Source organism: Pituophis catenifer, unplaced genomic scaffold, assembly GCF_029215685.1.
Source record: "Pituophis catenifer annectens isolate HBS135680 unplaced genomic scaffold, rPitCat1.0.hap2 SCAF_2, whole genome shotgun sequence".
Taxonomy (NCBI): domain Eukaryota; kingdom Metazoa; phylum Chordata; class Lepidosauria; order Squamata; family Colubridae; genus Pituophis; species Pituophis catenifer.
Genome location: NW_027256882.1, coordinates 67941847 through 67962180, shown reverse-complemented (window position 1 = coordinate 67962180; position 20334 = coordinate 67941847). Strand labels below are relative to the sequence as shown.

The window sequence follows — 20334 nt, the reverse complement described above, 5'->3', positions numbered from 1 at the left end:
AAAACATCTACCAAAGTGATCAAAGATCACAGACTAATCTAAAGTCTTGCAGCTAGGAAAATAGATATACCAGTGACGAGTACTAATTTCTTTTTTAAAAAAATTCAACCTTCAATATCAGATTCATTTTTTTATTTTTTTTTTGTAATTAAGCAGATTGTATGGACATAACAAAAATAAAGTTGAAATGAAGAACTGGACATTAATTAATTTTATTAGTCCTTTTAACTCCGTGATTATAAATATCCATTGCCAGCAATGGACTTTGCCAGAATAAATCTAATGCTTGCTCTCAAGCCATTAGGAATTTACAATGAGTTAAAACTGAGTATATAAACTTCATAAAAGAACACATTTGTCTGTCCACAGAAGCAATTACTTATTCTTCAATAAGCAAGACTCCGTATAGGAGAAGCACCACAACAAATGGATACAATTCACATTCTTACCAATTTAGGGATCCTCTTTGGATTAAAAAGAACAGAGTGGTCTGACTTACATAAACTTTGAAGAAAATGTAGGCCACATCTACTGTGGAAACCACAAAATGTTTTGGTTTTTTTTTTGCTCAAAGAAAATATATGAGGAATAAACAGGCTTCTTATGGTCCACCTATTTAATCTAAATCTACCTCTGTGTCTTTATAATAGACAGTTGTGCTTGGATTCCAATTTATAGAGGATCACTATCACAGTAAGTATGTGAACTATTCCACTGAATTTTTGAGGTGACAATTGTTTAGGACAAAATGCCCCCATTTCTCTTTAAAACTGAACCTTGGTGATAGAAAGAAAAGATGTTTAAAAATAAGCAATTTCTTCACTTTTTCACCGAGAGGTTTTATATCAGAAATAAAAACAATTTGTTTTGATAATGTAAATGTATAGTAATAGGTCACGATAGTCAGGTAAACGTTTTACAGTCAATGAAAAATACCCACTCAAGATTTTTTTTTTCTAAAAAACATCCACAAATGAAATTCTGAATTAATGTAATCTGTATAAAATGCTTCTAAACTACATTCTTCTGAAAATGAAGTTCAAAAGGCACAGGAATCAATTAGTATATTTCTGTTGATGGATAAACCTTCTTAATCTGGAATAATCTATTGTGAATAATCCAAGACAGAAATTATCCATGGTTTAATTAACACAGTAGAAAATAGTATTTCCAAAGCCATTCCAGACAGAGAATCTTCCTGGTATATAGTATAAAGGGACATCAGGCTCAAGAATCTCCCTTCAGATTTCAACAGCTCTAAGAAATATATTTCCTAAGGCTCCTGACTTCCAAAGCATAGATGCCCACATGATGCACAGTAATAGTTTAAAGACCAGAGAAGACTGTTGATCAGTCTTCCTCTTTGTCAGTGCTACTAGAGATGTTGCAGAGCAATAGGGCAAGGCTACTTTTACTTAAGCATGAGTTCCAAGAATACAAATTTCGAATGTGATGGTAGAAGGGTCAATTTAAAGATATTTGTTGCTCACTCCTCATATATTCAAAACAATTAACCTTTAATTTTCTCCTAACTGTAAATAAATAAGAAAAATTCAAAAGTGTTCCTTTGTAGGATATCTTTGTATAAAAAACAACAATGCTCACACAACTTTTTAACGAAGTCATACATATGTATAATTTTAATGCCATGTGGCATATCATGAATAAAATGTTTTAAGTTCCAGACTTAAATTCTTTTGTAAAACACTGACATCTTATTTCTCTGCTGAGCTGAAAGCTTAGTATTTTTCTTAAAAGTCTGCATGAATTAATTCTATTATCTATAATAAAAGATAGGTGTTTTAAAAACATATATATTTAAAGATGTTATTTTCCATTTCGGTCAAGATGTTACTTTTATATGCTGTTACTAGCTGGCAGCTCTGTCTTCAGCCAGATAGTCTGTATGGAAATAATAAGCAGATCATCATATCAATATTAATTTGGGAGTAAATTCTACGGAAATCAGCAAAAGCTATTTTTGACCAAAAATGCACCATGATAGGTATATGTAATAAAGGTAGCTTTGTACAAATTGGCAATACTGTTTTATATTACTGTAAACATAACCAAAGTGATAAGAAATAACATGTGCTAGGCAGCTTTCTCAAGTTCAGTGTAAAATGCTAAATTAGAGATAGCAAGAGCAAGAAATCACATTGCTCTACTAATTCAACCTTTACTATCCCTGAGTATGGTACTATTTTAATGCTCTTATCTCTTTAAAATGTCAGTTTGTAAAAATAAATTGGTCTTCCTGCTTATTCCTTCATTTTAACCCAAAATTTAATTAGGGATTCATTTCAAGAAAAAAAAAGTGCTAAGCTTAATTGTTATCTACTATTTTGAGAATTATTATTAATTCTTAATTATTCTTAAAATCACTGTAGGCTATCACCATTGCGCTCTAATGCAGGACTCTAATTCTGCCATATGTACCTTTTCCTGACTCTAAGATAGAACATACCAAGATCTCCAATTGCCTTATCAAATAAAATTTACTGGTCAAGATTTTTGTTGCACGATAACCATCAAGTATCCCAGCACTGGTGATCATGCTTCCATTGTTCACTTTTTCCTTTAAAAGCAGGAACAGATTCTTATTTCTCAGGATGCTTCAGTGTCTGAATGTTCTAATGGTTCTGTCTCCAACACAATCATTCAAGGTCTTGTAGATTAATGGTGCTTCCTGTAAACTGGGAATTATCAGAATTGGCATCTTCTTCAGCAGAATTGTGTGGCTCCTGTTTAAAGCAAGGTGTTAAAAGGTTCAGAATTTCACAATGTGCAATTGATTAACTACACTCCTTAGATTACACAAACACTGCCGTCTTCAAAACCTATTAACTTTGTTTATAGGAATAAACTACTCATATTTCTCAACAGGTAAAACTCTCACTAAAAAGCCTGCAACATGTTTCATTGTTTTCTCCTCCTTTACCTTAACCTACCAAATTTAAAAGACACAACCAAACACAGAAGGAACCTTATTGTAAACTTAAAGTAGTGGTTAATTTTATTATAATGAAATCAGCTGAAGCTGCATTTTATCCAATTTTGAAACTAAAAAGTTTTGTACCTGAAGAATATGAACTGGTAAATCTACTGTCAGCTGAGAGTGTGAGGAGGAAGATTGAGAACTGAGCTGGAATGGTAGATCTCCTTCTCCTGGAGAATCATCCTAGCAACAAAGGAGACAATATATATATATTTAACAAAACACTTTAACTTCAATTAGGAGCTCCACACACTTTCATTTAGGCAACCCAATTTATATCATTGTCTAACACTGACTTAATACACACATATTAATCAATAAATTCTATTGCCATCAACTTCTTTCAGAAGGCAGGGTTGTTGATGATGTGGGCAAAATAAGAGCTGTTCCAAGTAATGCTCCCTCTATAGCATTTTTTTTTCTATTGCAAGTAATCCTCACTTAATAGTCACAATTAAGACCAGTAACTATCACTAAGTGACACGGTTGTTAAGCAAAACATAATGTGACTGTGACTTGTGATTTTACTATTGGCTTCTCCATTGATTCTGTTTCTCAGAAGCTGATTGTGAAGCAACTTGAATTTATGTCCGGGGGATGCTGGTCATAAGTGCAAGGACCTCTCATAAAGTTACTTTTTCAGTGTTTTTGTAACTTCAAACATCACTAAACAGAGCAGTTGTTAAGCAAGGATTAGCCGTATTCCAAATATTATCTTAATTTCAACTTTAGCATTCTAGGCAGTTCCTATAATCTATATGATGCCATGTTAATAAGATGCTACAAGTCCTCATAGGTTCATCTACAACTGAAGGCTAAGGTAGGTAAATTGAGGACCCAGTTTGTGGGGGCAATAAGCTGACTTTGTATAAATATACAAAAGTATGAAGGCTATTGCTTAACGCATTGTAAGCCGCCCTGAGTCTCCGGAGAAGGGCGGCATATAAATCAAATTAAAAAAAATAAAATTAAAAAAAAATGTGACACTGATCAGCTTGGTTTGTATCATTCTGCTGTTTGGGAACTTTGAACCCTTTGACACCCATGTATTCGCAATGCTCAATTTCATCTATGATTTTTCTCCTCTGAAAATGCTTCTCTGATGCAAAGTGACTCATTCCAGCCCATTTAAGTTTGCCAGTTCCTATAATGTCAATAATGAATCTCGAAATTTCTAATCTGATATGAAATATGTCTTGGTTCATGGTTCTAACATTACATCTACCAGTAGTACCTTTATTGCTGAAGCAGTGTACCAGGGAATTTTTTAGTAGCACATCTCTCTTTTCACAGGTAGAGAAATAGCCACTTAGTTGAGGAGCACAAAATTGCGCTTGAATTCATTTTTCCCCTTTCCCTGACTTTATCAACTGCCAAATATATCTTTTTACATTTCTCTGTTATTTATTACCAGCATTCTTCAAAGAAATAATAATTGCAAATATTTATTTCTGAATCAAAAGGATGGCAAAAGTGATCATGTGATTAAAAAAATCAAGATGGAAATTTTAGACATGTGATAAAAAAAATAATTGGAAAGTTAAATTTTGCAATTATTTTCTAAGCAGAATTTGGATTTGCTGCACCAAATCATAACATACTTGCTCTATCTAGCTATCTCCACCAACATATTGTATCACAAATCCCAGTTACATGTTCTTGGAAAAAGAATATTATTTTCCATAGGTTAAATTGCCAATTGTTACCTGAAGCAATTGAATTTGAACAAACTGTGCGCCAGCTGAAGAATCTCTTACAGTTAGATTTCCATTAGGCAAAATACTGCTGCATAACCGATTTCCATGACTAAAAGAGTTAACTTTATCATTTTTGCTTTTTCTTATAGCAGAATCACTTGAGCCTGAAATAAAGAGGTGGCATTTGTAAATATAAAGCTACATTCTGGAGTAAGCTTCATTACATATCTGAAAATATTTCTCCTGAACAACTTTGAATGCAAGATATGTTCTTACCATATATAGAGCAGATTATTTAAGCACTGTTGTTAAGCATATTAATAGTTGAGGCTGCATACAAGTTGTTCACAAAAAGGAGTAAAAGTAAAGGTTCCCCTTGCACATACGTGCTAGTCGTTCCCAACTCTAGGGGGTGGTGCTCATCTCAGTTTCAAAGCTGAAGAGCCAGTGCTGCCCGAAGAAGTCTCCATGGTCATGTGGCCAAAGGCGCATGAAACACTGTTACCTTCCCACCAAAGGTGGTCCTTATTTATTTTCACACCTATTCATCCCATGGTTACTTTCATCTTCTAAAAACGTATTCCCAAGAATTGAGAGGTATTTCAGAATAGGAGGAAATATTATATATACTCTTATATATTCACTTGCCTTGGAAAGGAAGAATTATAAAAATTACCTAATCTAAAAATGCCATCAGTGCTGTTTCTGTCCTGTATCAAGGCCTGAAACCTGACTAAAAAGGGCCAGATAATCAATTTCAACCAACATCCTCTGGAACTGAAGCTCCACCATCTTCTAAGATTGGATGAAAATTATCCACAATGGTGGGGCCCAGTAATGGCTTCTGGTGGAAAGGGTACTAGTTCCTCTTTAAAAACTGTAAACACCACCGCCCATCAAGGATGAATTCCTCATTGCTTCAGCCACCCACATGAGCAGCCAGGAGGGACATGGATCTAGCTCACAGGTATTTACAGCCCAAAGGAAGGACCCTGCCCACTTCCTCAGGTCCAACAAGGTAAAAGTGTCCCAGATAATGGGTTAAGTCTATTCCCTGGGCATCTCCATAAGACTTGAACCATGCTTGGCATCCAACTGATCCAGATCTGGGCAATTTTATCTACCAGTTAAGCACAAAGTTCCTCTGCATGGCTGATTGTCAGACCTAACCCAGTCTGATCCCTTAGGGAAGTAAAACTCGCGACTCCATTTGAAGTGAAAAGACACTTTTACTACGAGGTGCTTGATTGCAGGAGAATCAAGGGGAATTTAAAATTCCTGCATGCCAATTCAGAAATATAAGCCCTGGTTTCCCTTAGCCCTCCCCCCAGGGTCTGCCGGGCATACCCAATCCAGCATACCATGATGTTTTGAGGTGTTTGGGCTGGTGAAATTCCACACTCAGTGCAAACGGCCTTGAAGATGCCAGTGCGCCAGCACGAACCAGCTTTCAAACTGCTCTGCTCTTCCTCAACTGTCAATCCCCCCTCCCTATTTCCCATAATAAAGGTATACAGCGTTATTGTCCATGTGTTCCCCCCTCTCTTCCCCAATTGATGACAGAAAGCCAGCAAGGCGCCCAGCTGAAGCTCCTTTTCAGCTGCCTCAAGTCTTCTGTGAACCACAGGGAGCAACAGGCCAAGACAGTTCGAATGGGCACAATCCTGTACAAGGCTCTGGCCACCTCCCTACTCAAATAGCTGCCAGAGCATCCATAGGACTGTGCAGGGCATCAAGTATTATCCTCAGCTCCCTTGTAATTGCCATAAAGAAGACTGGAAGCAACTCTTTAATGGTTTTTTTTCCTTTGCTCATCTGTACTGTTTCTATCATTTTTTCTACTTTATATACTTTTTCTCGTTTTATCATTTAATTACGTAAAAACTCTTGATAAAATTATACACACATATATAGAGGGAGAGAGAATGAGTTGCTCTGATTAAGAATTCTAAATACTGTAGCCTACAGCACTCCCAACCCTAAAAATCACTTTGTAAATAGTGGTTCAATATGTATTTCAGCAAGTGGTTTGTTGTGCATGGATGTGTTCAATGGTGTTTTCAGAGGTCTGGTGAGTACTTGGTACCTATAGGTAATGTGTGCTAATCAAGAGTTGGTTGATTGTTTCAACTTCAAGGATCTAGTATGTATTTATATGCTGCAGAAGAAAAGTATCTCACAAAGCTAAAAAATGTCTTGTACAGCCAAGATAAATGTTTCAATAGGAGCTTCAAAATTGAGGTACCCATCAGCCATCTGAAGGCTTGCCATTCCTTAATAAATGCAGATTTAGATAATATTACAAATTTTAAGTTATAACGGATACACTATTTAACCTGGCCGGTGGGGAAGCGGGGGGAGGTTTTGAGTCTTAGCAACAGCCTGGATAAGTTCCTACAGTTTTCTTGGCAAGATCCTTTGGAAGTGGTTTGCCCTTGCCTCTTTTTAGGGCTGAGAAAGAATGACTGGCCAGTCACCCAGCTGGCTTGATGCGTAAGGCAGAACTAGACCTTATGGTCTCCTGGTTTTTAGCCCGATGCCTTCACCACTACAGCAAAGTGACTCTATTCAATTTAGGGTTCTAAATTTAACTATGATACTATCCTTAGATCCAGTTTGATGTATACACAATATACTGTACTGAAATAATTAATACTCACCTACGTCATTCCCATTTCCCTTTTGTTTTCTTTTTTTGGCAAGCTGAATAGCTCGATAATCTGTTCTTGCAGACCCACCACTCTCCTGATGAGATAAAAGGGTTTGTTCACATCACTAAATCCAGGTAGTTAAGATATGCAGCTTTTCATTATGAATTCCATTTTCCCCTAATAACATGTATTAATCCCTAACAGCTTCCTTGCTTATATTTAATTCTGTGTAGCATCCTTCTGGTTAAGTCCATGGGAAAAGAGTCCCTGTTTATTTTACTCCACTAGACGTTGCTGATTACAGATGCTCATCTTCGTTTCAAGGCTGTTGATCCAGCATTGCCCGAAGACGTTTCTGCAGTCATGTGGCCAGCATGATGTCACGGAGCGCTGCTTCCTCCCCACCAAAGTGGTACCTATTTATCTACTTGCATTTGCATACTTTTGAACTGCTAGATGGGCAGAAGCTAGGCGAAGATGGGCACTCGTCCTGTTGCATGATGCTCGGGTTTCCAACTCCGGTTGTTGGCTTTCCAGCCAATAAATGTAGCATATTAACCACTGAGCCATTGCAATGCCCCATCTATGGTTAAGTCCATAGACAAAATAAATTTCCCTTCCTTTTGTAAAACACCAACATCTGCCAATATAAAACCCTGCAGAACAGATTATTTTTCAGAGGGGGCTGCAGAAAAAAAAAGTGTCATTCTACTGTGCAAGCTATCTTTGCATGCAGTCCTGTATATACGTCAGTGTGTATTTTAATAAGTCATGCAATCAAAGGCATATTTCAATAGCATGAGGGAGAAAACAAAGTCTAACAAGGGCAAAATTTTAAGAAACGCCTTTTTCTATAAATATGGAATACACTATACTTTTTCGTCACTCAATCCCAAAGCACTACCTAGTTTTAAATATTTACAATGGTTTGAGAAGGAAGTAACGAATAAAACTAAGCATTGGCTTCTAAACTTCTGCTATGAAAAAGACTATCTATCCTCTTTCACTTGATGCACAACATGTAACAGCGTTGAATCCCTTTCACAGGCAGAAACAATTTATGCCACTTACATTATACAAAATATATGGTGACTTCACTCGGGGCAGACATTCCAAAAACTTTTTTGATCTGGTAGAGAATGACACACAATGACAATATCCTCAAAACCAAGATACTAATAAAAATTAGTTACTTAGAGTTATTGCATACCGGAATAGAGCTGCTAGTCACCGTGCTTAGATCAGTTTCTTTTTGTGCACTGTAACTTCCTGAAGGATTGGAGAACACATACTGAGTGACCACTTTGCTGCCTTCTTGTTGCTCCACAACGTCCAGGCTAGGAAGCAAAGTTTGCTCTGCTTTATTTGGAGCTAATAATTCAGCTGTATTGTTTCCACCAAGGCTGCTAGAAGGGGATAAAGTGGCTGTGTCTGCTGACAAGTTATTGCTGGAAGTCAAACCATGCAAGTCTTGACTGGAACTTCTCGCTGACAAAGATGCTAATGAGCCTAAGGCTTCTGCATTCACTGTCTGTACTTCATCCAAATTTAAAGTGCTTTGCTGTAAAACGGTGGTGGTGGTTCCCAATAAAAGAGAGCTATCCAGGCTCTGTGGAATGTCACTACTGGCCACTAAAATCAGTGGGTCAACTGTCTGAGCAAGGGAATTGCTATTGACAGACAAACTGCCTCCAAGCGTGGAGCCTACTGAAGCGACATCTATAGTAAGAATTCCAGAGTTTATTAGAGCCATATCAGCTGAAATTCCAGAGGAGTTCCCAGATACACTAGAAAAAAGGGATACCAGATCTACATTGCTGAGGTCACTTTGTCCTGAATTGGCAAGTTCGTTGCTAGGTGTGAGGGAACCAATGGTTTCCATCTGATTTAATAGATCTGAAACAAAACAAAACATGTTTATAAGATTACCTAGTTAGTATGATAGGTATCATACAAATCTTGCCTCCTTCCTCTCCCTCCAATTTGGCTACATAGCCACATTCCAAGTATCTGATCTTCCCTTTCTGATCAAAGCAGCCAACACTACCCTTTTTAAATTTGGAAGAAAACAGTACAAGTATTCCTCAACTTACGACCACAATTGAGCCCAAAATTTATGTTGTTAAGTGAGAAATTTGTTAAGTGAGTTTTGTCCAATTTTAAGACTTTTCTCACCATGTTTGTTAAGTGAATCACTGCAGTAATACGGTTGCTAAATGAATCTAGTTTTCCCATTGACTTTGCTTGACAGAAGGTTGCAAAAGGAGATCACATGACTCCTGGACACTGCAACCGTCATAAATGTGAGTCAGTTGTCAAGAATCCAAATGTAAATCATGTGACCATGGGGGAATGCTGCAACAGTCATAAGTGTGAAAAATGGTCATAAGTCACTTTTTCAGTGTCGAGGACTTCCTGTAGAGCCAGAACTCAATGCTACTATGCCACGGTAATGTAACTTTGTTAGGATTTCAGATAATCTCTACTTCCTGATAGCACATATTCAGACCTCAATAATATGCTATGCATCCCTAGCAAAAATGGATGGTGTTAGAAGTGATTTTCAGTTAGCAGTAAGTGCCAGCAGAATTTACAGAGGGTGTGAAGGGAGGCATTATGGTATAGGCTCTATCCTTAAGTATGAGTGTTGTGTTATCTTACTACATATAAAAGGGCAGATCTTTGCAGCATTATGGCACAAGCCCCACCCCTCCTTTATGTGCATTTTGTTATTATGTAAGACAGAATTTAGGGCAAAACACAACATTGCTATTGTCATTCTCAGTTTGCTAATCTTTGCTGAACTAAACGGAAAAGCAGGTCACAGAGAATACTAGAATTTCTACATTAATTATTCAGAAAACATTTTCAATAATAAAGAAGGTATTTGTAGTAGTATCAACTGAGAAAACCTTTGAGCAATACCCAAAACAAATGATTGTTTCACTTAAGTGACTTATTGCTGAGCACATTGTAAGCCGCCCTGAGTCTCCGGAGAAGGGCGGCATATAAATCAAATTTAAAAAAAAAAAAAGTGACCCATTTATTTTGCATTCAATTTTTATGCTTCTCCTAATATACCCACTTCTTGCTCCCATTGAACAAAGTGACATAATCACCTTTGTCCCAAAGGTGCTTTTTCAAGAGGCAACTGGACTTTCTTGTTTTTATTTGAAGACGTTTCGCTTCTCATTCAAGAAGCTTCTTGAGCTCTGACTGGATGGTGGGGAATGGAAGGATTTATATTCCTTGCACACAACTGGTCCATCTGCAAGGAATATGAATCCTTCCATTCCCCTCCATCCAGTCAGAGCTCAAGAAGTTTTTTGGATGAGAAGTGAAACGTCTTCAAAGAAAAACAAGAAAGTCCAGTTGCCTCTTGAAAAAAGCACCTTTGGGACAACTATGACCCAGATGACTGAGAATCTCCATAGACATAATCATCTTTGCCTCTTTTGATGGGCATACATTATTTGAAAGAAATTACTTAAAATCCAACACTCATATTCCTATCTTTCATGAACAGTTTATCAACATTCTTTTACTTGCTGTTATTTTTGCCATTTATGTATAGCCTGCCATCAGTCACTCATTTTGTTTGTTAAATATAACTATTTTGGCCTTTGATACATTAATTTTCAAAGCCACAATCCTGGTTATCATAAAATTACCCCTTACTACTGTCTGTCCATGAAAGTATATACATAATATTTCACCAAACAATACCTCGTGTAACATCACTACAATCTTTTCTTTATTAATTTATCTTTAAATAATCAAGGAGGATCACTCACTCATCCTTGGGTAACTCACTCAATTCTGAACAATCTGTTAAGCATTCCAGTTTTCATTACTTATTACATTCAGCAAATAATTAACGCTATGTTGATATAAAATAGCTCAAAATCATTCATTTTATTATATGTTCTATAAAAATCAATAGTAAATGTTGTTTTTAATATTTATACATATATCAAGTATATACAAAATGTTTATACATATATCAAGTATATTCAAAATAACAAAATTATTTGGGTTATAGGGACTCAAATAATTAGCTTTTGAATAAAGAAATCTTTTTTTTGCAAGATCTTTAGATATAACACATTCTATGCATTATTCAAATTCCCAGATAACTCAAGTCTTCTAAGATAGCAGATCATACCTGCACTAAAGTTGTGTTGCTTGACCATATGTGTTTTCATACTATGCTTTGAATTGAATAATTTGCTACAACTGGATACAGGGCAACGCATCTTCAATGAGTCCACATCCTGAAGGTGTTTTTTGGAGTGAATATACAGACTACTGCGTGCTGAGAACTTTGCACAACAACCTGAAATATACAACAACTGGAGCATATGAATATAATATATACTTATAGATTTAAACCCTATTATAAAAGTTTCCTATGAGATTGCAGATAGCACAATTTCTCACAATTCCTTACTCATAGGCCTCAGTGTTTTGATTCCCCAGATCTTTTCTCATTCAATTTTCAATGATTTATAAAGCCTCAAGACAGATGACAATGCTAAGAAACTGCTAAGGAGAGAAAGCCAGTTTGAATTGTTTGTATGCACTGTACTCTTGTCACATCGTTAGAGAGGAGCAAGAAGGACAGCGATAACTATACTGACTACATTTAAAAGGTGATCTTACAAATCTTAGAACAAAAGTTATGCGATACCAGCTTCAAAATTTTGTGAGAACCCTGCATGCAATTCAGAGCCAAATTAACTAAAACAACTGAACTATTCAACTATGGATGCATTCATCAAGGCAGTGGAAGCTTTAAATATAATACAGAATTTAAATCTCCATCCTGCACCCACTCCAATTTTTTTTTTTTTACTTGTGGATTTCTATAATCCCTAAAAATAAAAAAGAAGTGTTGAAATTAAATAATTTTTGAGGGAACAGCATGCCTTTGGAAGAAAGATTTATTTAGCTCCTTCTTCACAATTATGTTGTAATTTGAAAGTATTTTCTTTCCTGTCATGGAATTCAGTAGCAATTCTTCTGTCTATATAATGTATAGTTTGATCATTTATACATATCATCAATCTATGCAGAAATAGAATCAAGTGTTTGAGTAATACCTTCCACAGGGCATTCAAATGGTTTTGTACCAAGATGAGTTATACTATGGCCTTTCAAATGTTCTGCTCTTGTAAAAGATTTTCCACAACCTTCTACAGAGCATGTGAATCTCCTGTCATCTTCATGTTTCCTACAAGAGCAATTAAATTGACATTAACATCAAGCACTTCGTACACAGAACTGAGAAAATCATATATCAATAGATTGAAGTCTGATAAGTTTGTAAAGCCTATTATTAGACTTGACTCCAAAAATGTTTTAGCTAAGCAGACTGCTTCCCCTCAACTTAAAGTCTATTTATGTTAAGAGCATTTATTCAAGTTCATTTTCTATTACTTAACTTATAACTCCAAAAACTTAAACTGCAGGTTCTTTAAAATTTTGTATATAATATGTGTATGGCATTGATTTTTAGTATAATCAGTTGGAATATTTACCTTTTATGTCTTAATAGCTTAGACATACTGGTGAAGGACCAGCCACAGCCTTCAAAGTCACAAATGAAAGGTCTTTCCCCTGGGGGAAGAAAAAAGGCATACAAAAACTAGCACATTTGTTTCCAAAAATGATTAGCATTTATATTCATTAACTTCTTTACATTGATTTTACCAATCAAATTCTTTACAAGATACAATTAAATCCTTGCCTAAAACCAGATTATCAGTTTTTAAGGATAAATCCATCCAATCAACATAATTGTTCTTTAAGCCAACCAAATGCCAACTTTAACACTACCCTAGTTCACACCTGTGTGACTTCTCATGTGGATTTTCAGCCGGCAAGCTTTGTCATATTGCTTGTTACAGCCTGGGAAGGAGCAGGAAAACAATTCTTGTTCCCTGAAGTGGACTCGATTATGAGAAAATAATGCACTCACTGTTATGAAGGTCCTCTCACAACCTACAGAAAAAAGGAACAATTAACCATGTTCTGCAGGAAAGCAGAAACAAACAAAACAAGTGACTTCAATAGCTCAAAACAATGTTACAAATAAAAACACAATTTTCAAAAGCAGATATGCTGCTAAAAGCCAATAAAGGAATGTTTTCATGTTCAATTTCTACATCTTCATCCAACTAAAAGTTTTTGAAAATAGAATACTAGCAGACTTATTTTGCTCTACGTACCTAAATTACAACATAAGAATCTATTATCTAACTTCCAATCTACCGTAATAGGGCCACTAAGGTATCTAGAAATGATAGAAGTTGAGATCCAGCATTTGCAGAGGACTACAATGGGAAAGGATGCCAATTTTTTTACCAATTCCCATTAATGTTCCTCCTGATAACCTATATAACATTAAATTAGAATTTAGATTTGCAACAAAAATTCCAAATAATAATAAATTCAAGTCATCTTAAAATCAGCGTACCACAATGGAAGGTATATTGAATTGAGGTTAAGGAGATCTGAGTTCAAATAAATCATGGTAAGCGTACAGAGAGATAATATATTTCTGAATATTCCATTTTACAATCAGAACAGGCATACCACATTTCACAAATCTGCTGTTATCCCTAAATGGTACTCTTAATATGAATTCAGCTATGGTAGTCCACAAAGCTTTTTAAAAACTTTCTGTAATATATCATGTAATTATTTTAAACAGAGTATATTTTATTTAAAAGTGTATGGAACAAAAAGGGATTCTTTTCCATGTGGACACACATAGGATTGCAGGTCTGTGAGCCCCTCTAGAAATTCAGAAAGATCAGTTCATATCAAAGGTCACAGAAATATTCATGGGTATTTTTTCTGATAACATGTTCAACATATAAACATACAAAAAACACACCAAGTAATAATGCAACAGAGATTTTAGTACTGGGAATTAGTTCAAGGCTGAAGCTATTATCATATAATAATACTTTGATGTGAATTTGTGAATTGCAGGGTATTTCTTTTACTTTGTACAGGTAGTCCTCAGCAAACATCCTTTTTTTCAGTGACCATTTAAATTTATAGCGACTTATGACCAATTCTCAAAACTCTCGCCATTGCAGTGTTCCCAAGGTTATGTGATCACAAGCTGTAGCGCTTGGCTTGCAATTATGACATATTATGTGATCGACATTTGTGACCCTTCAGTATGGAAGCTGGCAAGGAAGGTTACAAACTGCCCTAGAGTTGGTTCAGCTACCTTTTCTCCTTGAGAGACCAGCTATGGAATCCAAGAATCCAGAGATCTTATACTCTGCAGCACCTCACCCACACTTTATTGTAGGGGTCTCCAACCTTGGCAACTTTAAGTCTGGCGGACTTCAACTCCCAGAATTCCCCAGCCAGCTTTGCTTCAATAGCTCAATAGCTTTGCTGGCTGGGGAATTCTGGGAGTTGAAGTCCGCCAGGCTTAAAGTTGCCAAGGTTGGAGACCCCTGCTTTAGTGCATGCCTGCCCACACCACCTTGTCCTCTGGCTAAGGCCTCTGCCACCCCTTCTATGCCTCCACTGGCCCTCCCATTGGCCCTGCCAATTTGCCATGACACCTGTGTACCCTCTCTACACTCCTGAGTTGGGGTTCCCATCTCTTCCTGCTTAAGAACTTGTGGGCCCTTGGGTTACAAGGGCAACCAGAACTGCTGTCACTAAGCAATGCAATCACATGATCTCTCTTAGCAATGATCCCAACTGCAGTCATAACCCAAGGACTACCTGCACTCAATTATGGATTAAAAGTTAAATAATTGTATACTTCTAACACTTTTAAGGGATTTTTTTTTTACCTTTCTCTTTTTATTTTCAATTCTTTAAAATGTTTAAATAATAGAATGTTAATTTTACAAATTAATTATATTACTGCACTGAAATCTGCAGAGAAATAATACAACGATCCTGATTTGCTATTTTACAATGAAGAAATATCAATGAGTATTTCTGTTTTCGATATTAATTGGAATATGAAGATCTGGAAAGTAACTGGACTACACCCTCGATTTAAAATAGCTCTCCTTTTTCCCCAGTTCACGGCTACACACGAGCAGCGCGAAAGGCAGTTTAGTTTGCCCAAACCAAACCAACCCGGTCCGGATCGACTAGATTACCTGGGTACTCGCAGCGGTAAGGCCGGTCTGGCTCCAGGTGGCTCCGCCGTTGATGCGCCCCGAGCCGGGCGGCGCTAGGGAAGCGCTGCCCGCAAGCCTCGCACTTGAGCCTCGCCTCTTCCTCGTGAGCCCTGCCGTGAGCCCGAAGGTTGTAGATGGTGGTGAAGCGCTTCGTGCAGCCCGGCGCAGAGCAGGCGAAAGGCCGCAGCTTGTCGTGGGAATGCAGGTGGCGCCGCAGTTTGTAGGCCGTGGCGAAAGCCCAGGAGCAGCCGGGAATCGGGCAGCTGAAGGGACGCGCCGCCCGGCTTGCGCCAGCCGAGGAAGCCGGAGCTGCTGCTACCGCCGCGGTCTCTCCGCCCTCCTGCCCAGCGCCGGTTGGGCTCCCGCCGCGCGCCGACAGTTGATGCAGCCGCAGAAGCTGCTTGCGGGAAAAGGTCTCGGCGCAGTGGGAATCCGGCCGAGGATACGACGCCGGAGCCCGCGAAGATGCAGCCGAGGGCTGGGCGGCGTCGGCGTCGCTCGGCTGAGCCTGAGCAGGCGGCGGGGCTGCCGGCGCCGGTCCTCCGAAGCTAAGCGTCCCATTTTCGAAGCGCACCAGAAGGCTCTGGTTGTTGATGGTCAACGTGCCCGAAAAGGAGGAATTCCCCTGGCCGCCGCCGCCGCCACCCTCCTCCTGAGGCCCGCCGCCCTCCGAGAGCGGCGCCGAGGCCTGGCCTTCTCCGCCCGCCTCGCCGCCCGCCTTGCCCTCCCGGGGCCGCTGCGCCGGCGGGGAATCCTGAGAGGAGCCTCGCGAGGGGCTTCCGGAGGCTCCGCCCCGCACCAAGTTAAGCACCAGCAGCAAAGCGTCACTTTCCGGCGGCTGCCCGGGGCCTCCGGCTGGCGGGGATAAGGCGGCCGAGGCGCCGCCCGAGTTAGCAGGTCCCGGCGGAGGCGGCGGCGGCAACTGCTGAGGCGGCTGCGGCGGCTCCGGCAGCTTCCCTTCGAGGAGCAGCAGCACCGGGAATGTCACGTCCAGGCCCCAGGCCCCCGCCGCCGCCGCCGCCGCCCCCGCAGAGTCACGAGGCTGAGGAGGTCGGCGAACAGGCCCTGAGGGGGCAGCAGCCCCGTCGTCCGCACCGGCGCCATGTTGTTGGGTGGCGGGCTCGGGCTGGGCCGCCTCCGCCGCGGCAGGCAGCCCCTGCGTTTCCATCTTGGGGGTCCCTGTAGCAGCGGCTGAAACCGGAGCCGCGGGGCGGAGCCGGCCGAGAGATCGGAGAAACCCGGAGCGCGGAGCGCAGGAGAGGAGTCGATCCTTGCGCGGCCGACTGTAAAACCAGGAAGTGGTGTAGTTCTGCCTGAAACCGGAGGATAGATCAGAAGTCGGGAGGAGATCCTGAAAGATTCAAAGCGTCACTGAAACTGAAGAAAGAAATCCCAATTTGCATGAGATTTTATACTCCTAGGTAAATAGGGATCTTGTAATCATTTACGTATTACTGTAGATAGATTAACAGAGTTGGAAGGGACCTGGTAGGTCATCTAGTCCAACCCCAAGGAGGAGATCATAATCGCGAATAGAATAGAATAGAATAGAATAGAATAGAATAGAATAGAATAGAATAGAATAGAATAGAATAGAATAGAATAGAATAGAATAGAATAGAATTCTTGATTGGCCAAATGTGACTGGACACACAAGGAATTTGTCTTGGTGCATATGCTCTCAGTGTACATAAAATAAAAGATACATTTGTCCAGAATCAAGGTACAACACTTCATGATAGTCAGGGAAACAGTCAATATAAATCTTAAGGATACCAGCAACAAGGTTACAGTCATATCAAAGTTAAGATATTAGAGCAATAATTAACATGTAACTTGTTAGATTCACAGGGCACCATATCTCTTAATACTACTAACAATAGGCCTCGTAAATAAAACTTCGATATGTGTGTAAATGGTGTTTTCCTTCATTCCACTTCCGCGAGGACTATGGAGCGCTCTCATCAGACCTTCGCCTGGTGGGTAAGCTGCTGGGATTGCTAAATAATGTCGGAGAGCTCAGAGTTCTTGGTCCTTTGCCCTTGGATGTTTCATTATTACTGAAACTTCCATCTAACAATACCTTCCTAAATTTAATCTCGTATAAAGTGACTTTCTTTCATCACAGCCTTAATGCACCCTTCCTGTATGTTTGAAATTGATGTTTCCAGGCCAGTTATGACTTTCCAAAAGATTTGTGCTTGCCGGTATTTGCTTTGCCTCCAACAAAGCAGCTACCTGTGTGTCAGAATCATGCCTTTTATTCTGAAGTACGATAAATATTTTAATGGTGCTGGGCTGTTTTAAACTTAATGCTAATGTCTGTTTTTTCTGTAACATAGTTTTCAGTGTATACTTTGTTTAGTGATGTTTAGTCTGATAGGTCCCATTAGGGAGGCGAACTCTCTTAAAAACCAGAAATAAAGAGTAACTGCTGTAGGAGAAAGAGGGGAAGCCAGGAGAAAGGAATTAGCTCCCTGTAGCAGTTAGCAGAGTGGTTTCCAAACATGATGTGAATTCTTCAGTTTACCTGTCCAATTTAACATGTTGAGAAGGACAGTAAAACTGGAAAGGCTAAAAAGTTGGAGAAGAATAATTAGATAAGGAAACAATGAGTGTAATGTTGGGTGGAGATTGAAAAAAGGGTTGCTGGGATGCATGAGCTAAACTTATTTACTTATCTATTTTACACTGCATTCAGATATAAACCGTTCAGTGTAGTGCACACAATTCAAAATACAGAAGTATGGAAAAAACAGCAAGCTGGATAGTTGAGCAAGTGAAGGAAGTGGCAATGAAATCTGGTTCCAGAAGGAACCATCCTTAAACGGGTGGGCAGCCATGGGTAGCTATCCTTAAACTCGAGTCTTCCCAATTGTAATGGAAAGTGAGATTGGTGGCATATAAATTTAATAAGTCAATAGGTCAGAGTATCGTATATGAAGAGAACTATCAAACTTCTAAGAAAGAAGATGGCATGCATTGATATATTGAAAGAAAGCTGCTTCTTTAGTTATTATTTAAAGTTGTTGACATGTTTTATCTATTACTAATTCTCTTTCCATCTTATAGAACTGGACTGCAGCTGATTCTGAGGCTGGACTCACACTTTGTGTTTTAACCAACCAATCTTTTTGATTAGATGATAGTTTGCTAGTTTGCACAACACACTAAACCATAAGTCATTATTTACAAGTCAGCCACTGGGTTTACCCAACACATGAAGCAAAAGCCAGTTGAACCAGGTTATGGTGTGGTTCCAGTCTGAGTGGCACACATAATGTCCTCAAATATTTCCCACCGTGCTGTTATAGATTTTATTAATATTTTAATACACCAACTACTGTAATGTCATGAAAATTGCCATAAAACATTTAAATAGTTAATAAAGGCACTAGAGCAACAACCATTAAAAATGAAAATAAGCATCCATTAACGTATGTTTTAAAATCTAAAATACAAACAAAAGAATATACTTCAGACATCACAGGTAGCAACTCTCTAGTAAATGTGTTTGCAGCAACTATGGGTCAGATATCCCAATAATCTCAAGCATGAATGTGAGAGAGTGAAATTATATGAAAGAAACACAAACAGCTTAGGGACTTAGAGCAATAACCAGCTCTTAATATTCTACCTGAAAATGATTTGGAAGCTGACATGATGCTTTTAGCAAAGGTGTAAATGTTATGTCCTTGACTGGCTCCACAAATCAGTCTAGCTGCTGAATTGTGTGTAACTAAAGTTTCTTTAGTTGCACTAATCAGGCTGGAGGTTACCAGTATGTACACCAGTTCTTAGTCGTTGGCTTTTAGAAAGGCCAGGTTTATGTGTTACTAAAAAATGATAAAGGAACTCCTGGCAATTAACTCAGCACATAGAAAAAGAAATATGGATCCAGAAGCGCCATTAAATTGGATACCAGTTCCTTTGGGAGAAAGGTAACTCCAAGCAGAGCTGGAAAATCTCCCACTTATAAAGAAGGAAAGTAGATCTCAAATTTGTTGAGACTATTAACAATTCTACAGAGAATTTATAAAGAGGTTATGTAATAGCCTGGGGAGATTAATTAATGAAGCATGGCATAAAAAGGTGCACTGACTTTCTGGGAAAAATTAACCAGAGGGAGTAGAAGGAATTGCATTCTGAATCTTTCACATGAAGGAAATGTGCCAATTCATGCCTGTCCAGATGGTTTCTGCATGACAAAATTAAAGTATTAAAACCAAATTGGATACTATATATAGAATTATGTGGAACTAGCCAGGATCTAGTGTAGACTTTCACAGATGGTATCTTTTGGGCATCTTCGGTTATAGTTGCTGGTGAAACATCAGGAAATTTGCTATCTATGCCACAGTCACCATATCCTAAAGCCAAACATTGCCCTCATCAGGATTCACCTAAACCTTATTAATTTGATAACTAAATGATGTTTCTTTCCTTAATGCACTCATATGGTTTGCTACAGTTTTCATCTTACTGCTTTCTTAGACTCCCTACAGCAGCATTCCAACATTTGGTGCCCTCCAAATGTCTTGGATTTTAATTCTCAACTTTGACCATGCTGACTTGAAATTCCACCCACTTAGGAAGAGAGAATTTGGCCTAGAATTAGCCAGGTAATACTACAGCTGAGATTTAGTTTTAAAAATGTAGGAATTGATAAACCTTAACTTATGGATTTCACCCCATTATTTCAGTGAAGTTAAAAAGATATTCTAACATGCAATTTGATTGAGTTAGCAGGTATTGCATGTATATACACTATGATATATATACACTATGATAAACCATAAACTGGTTGGTTTGGTTTTAAC

The 20334-nt window shown here is 38.6% G+C and overlaps 1 protein-coding gene across 1 annotated transcript; it reads right to left on the bottom strand.

Moving 5' to 3' along the window:
* Positions 1-117: 117 nt before the first annotated feature.
* ZXDC (ZXD family zinc finger C) lies at positions 118-16682 on the bottom strand. Its single transcript, XM_070936891.1, has 10 exons — positions 15494-16682; positions 13197-13349; positions 12887-12965; positions 12449-12579; positions 11512-11682; positions 8557-9242; positions 7356-7440; positions 4705-4859; positions 3080-3181; positions 118-2744 (listed from the first exon to the last, which is right to left on the bottom strand). The coding sequence occupies exons 1-10, from the start codon at positions 16680-16682 to the stop codon at positions 2658-2660; spliced, it is 2838 nt and encodes a 945-aa protein (XP_070792992.1). The 3' UTR covers positions 118-2657.
* Positions 16683-20334: the final 3652 nt, after the last annotated feature.

Coding starts and splice junctions, on each gene's coding strand:
- ZXDC (XM_070936891.1), bottom strand. CDS start 16,682: ATGGAAACGCAGGGGCTGCCTGCCGCGGCGGAGGCGGCCCAGCCCGAG. Junction 12,580..12,886: donor AAGCTATTAAGACATAAAAG/GTAAATATTCCA, acceptor TTGCTCTTGTAG/GAAACATGAAGATGACAGGA. Junction 9,243..11,511: donor GCAACACAACTTTAGTGCAG/GTATGATCTGCT, acceptor GTTTTGTTTCAG/ATCTATTAAATCAGATGGAA.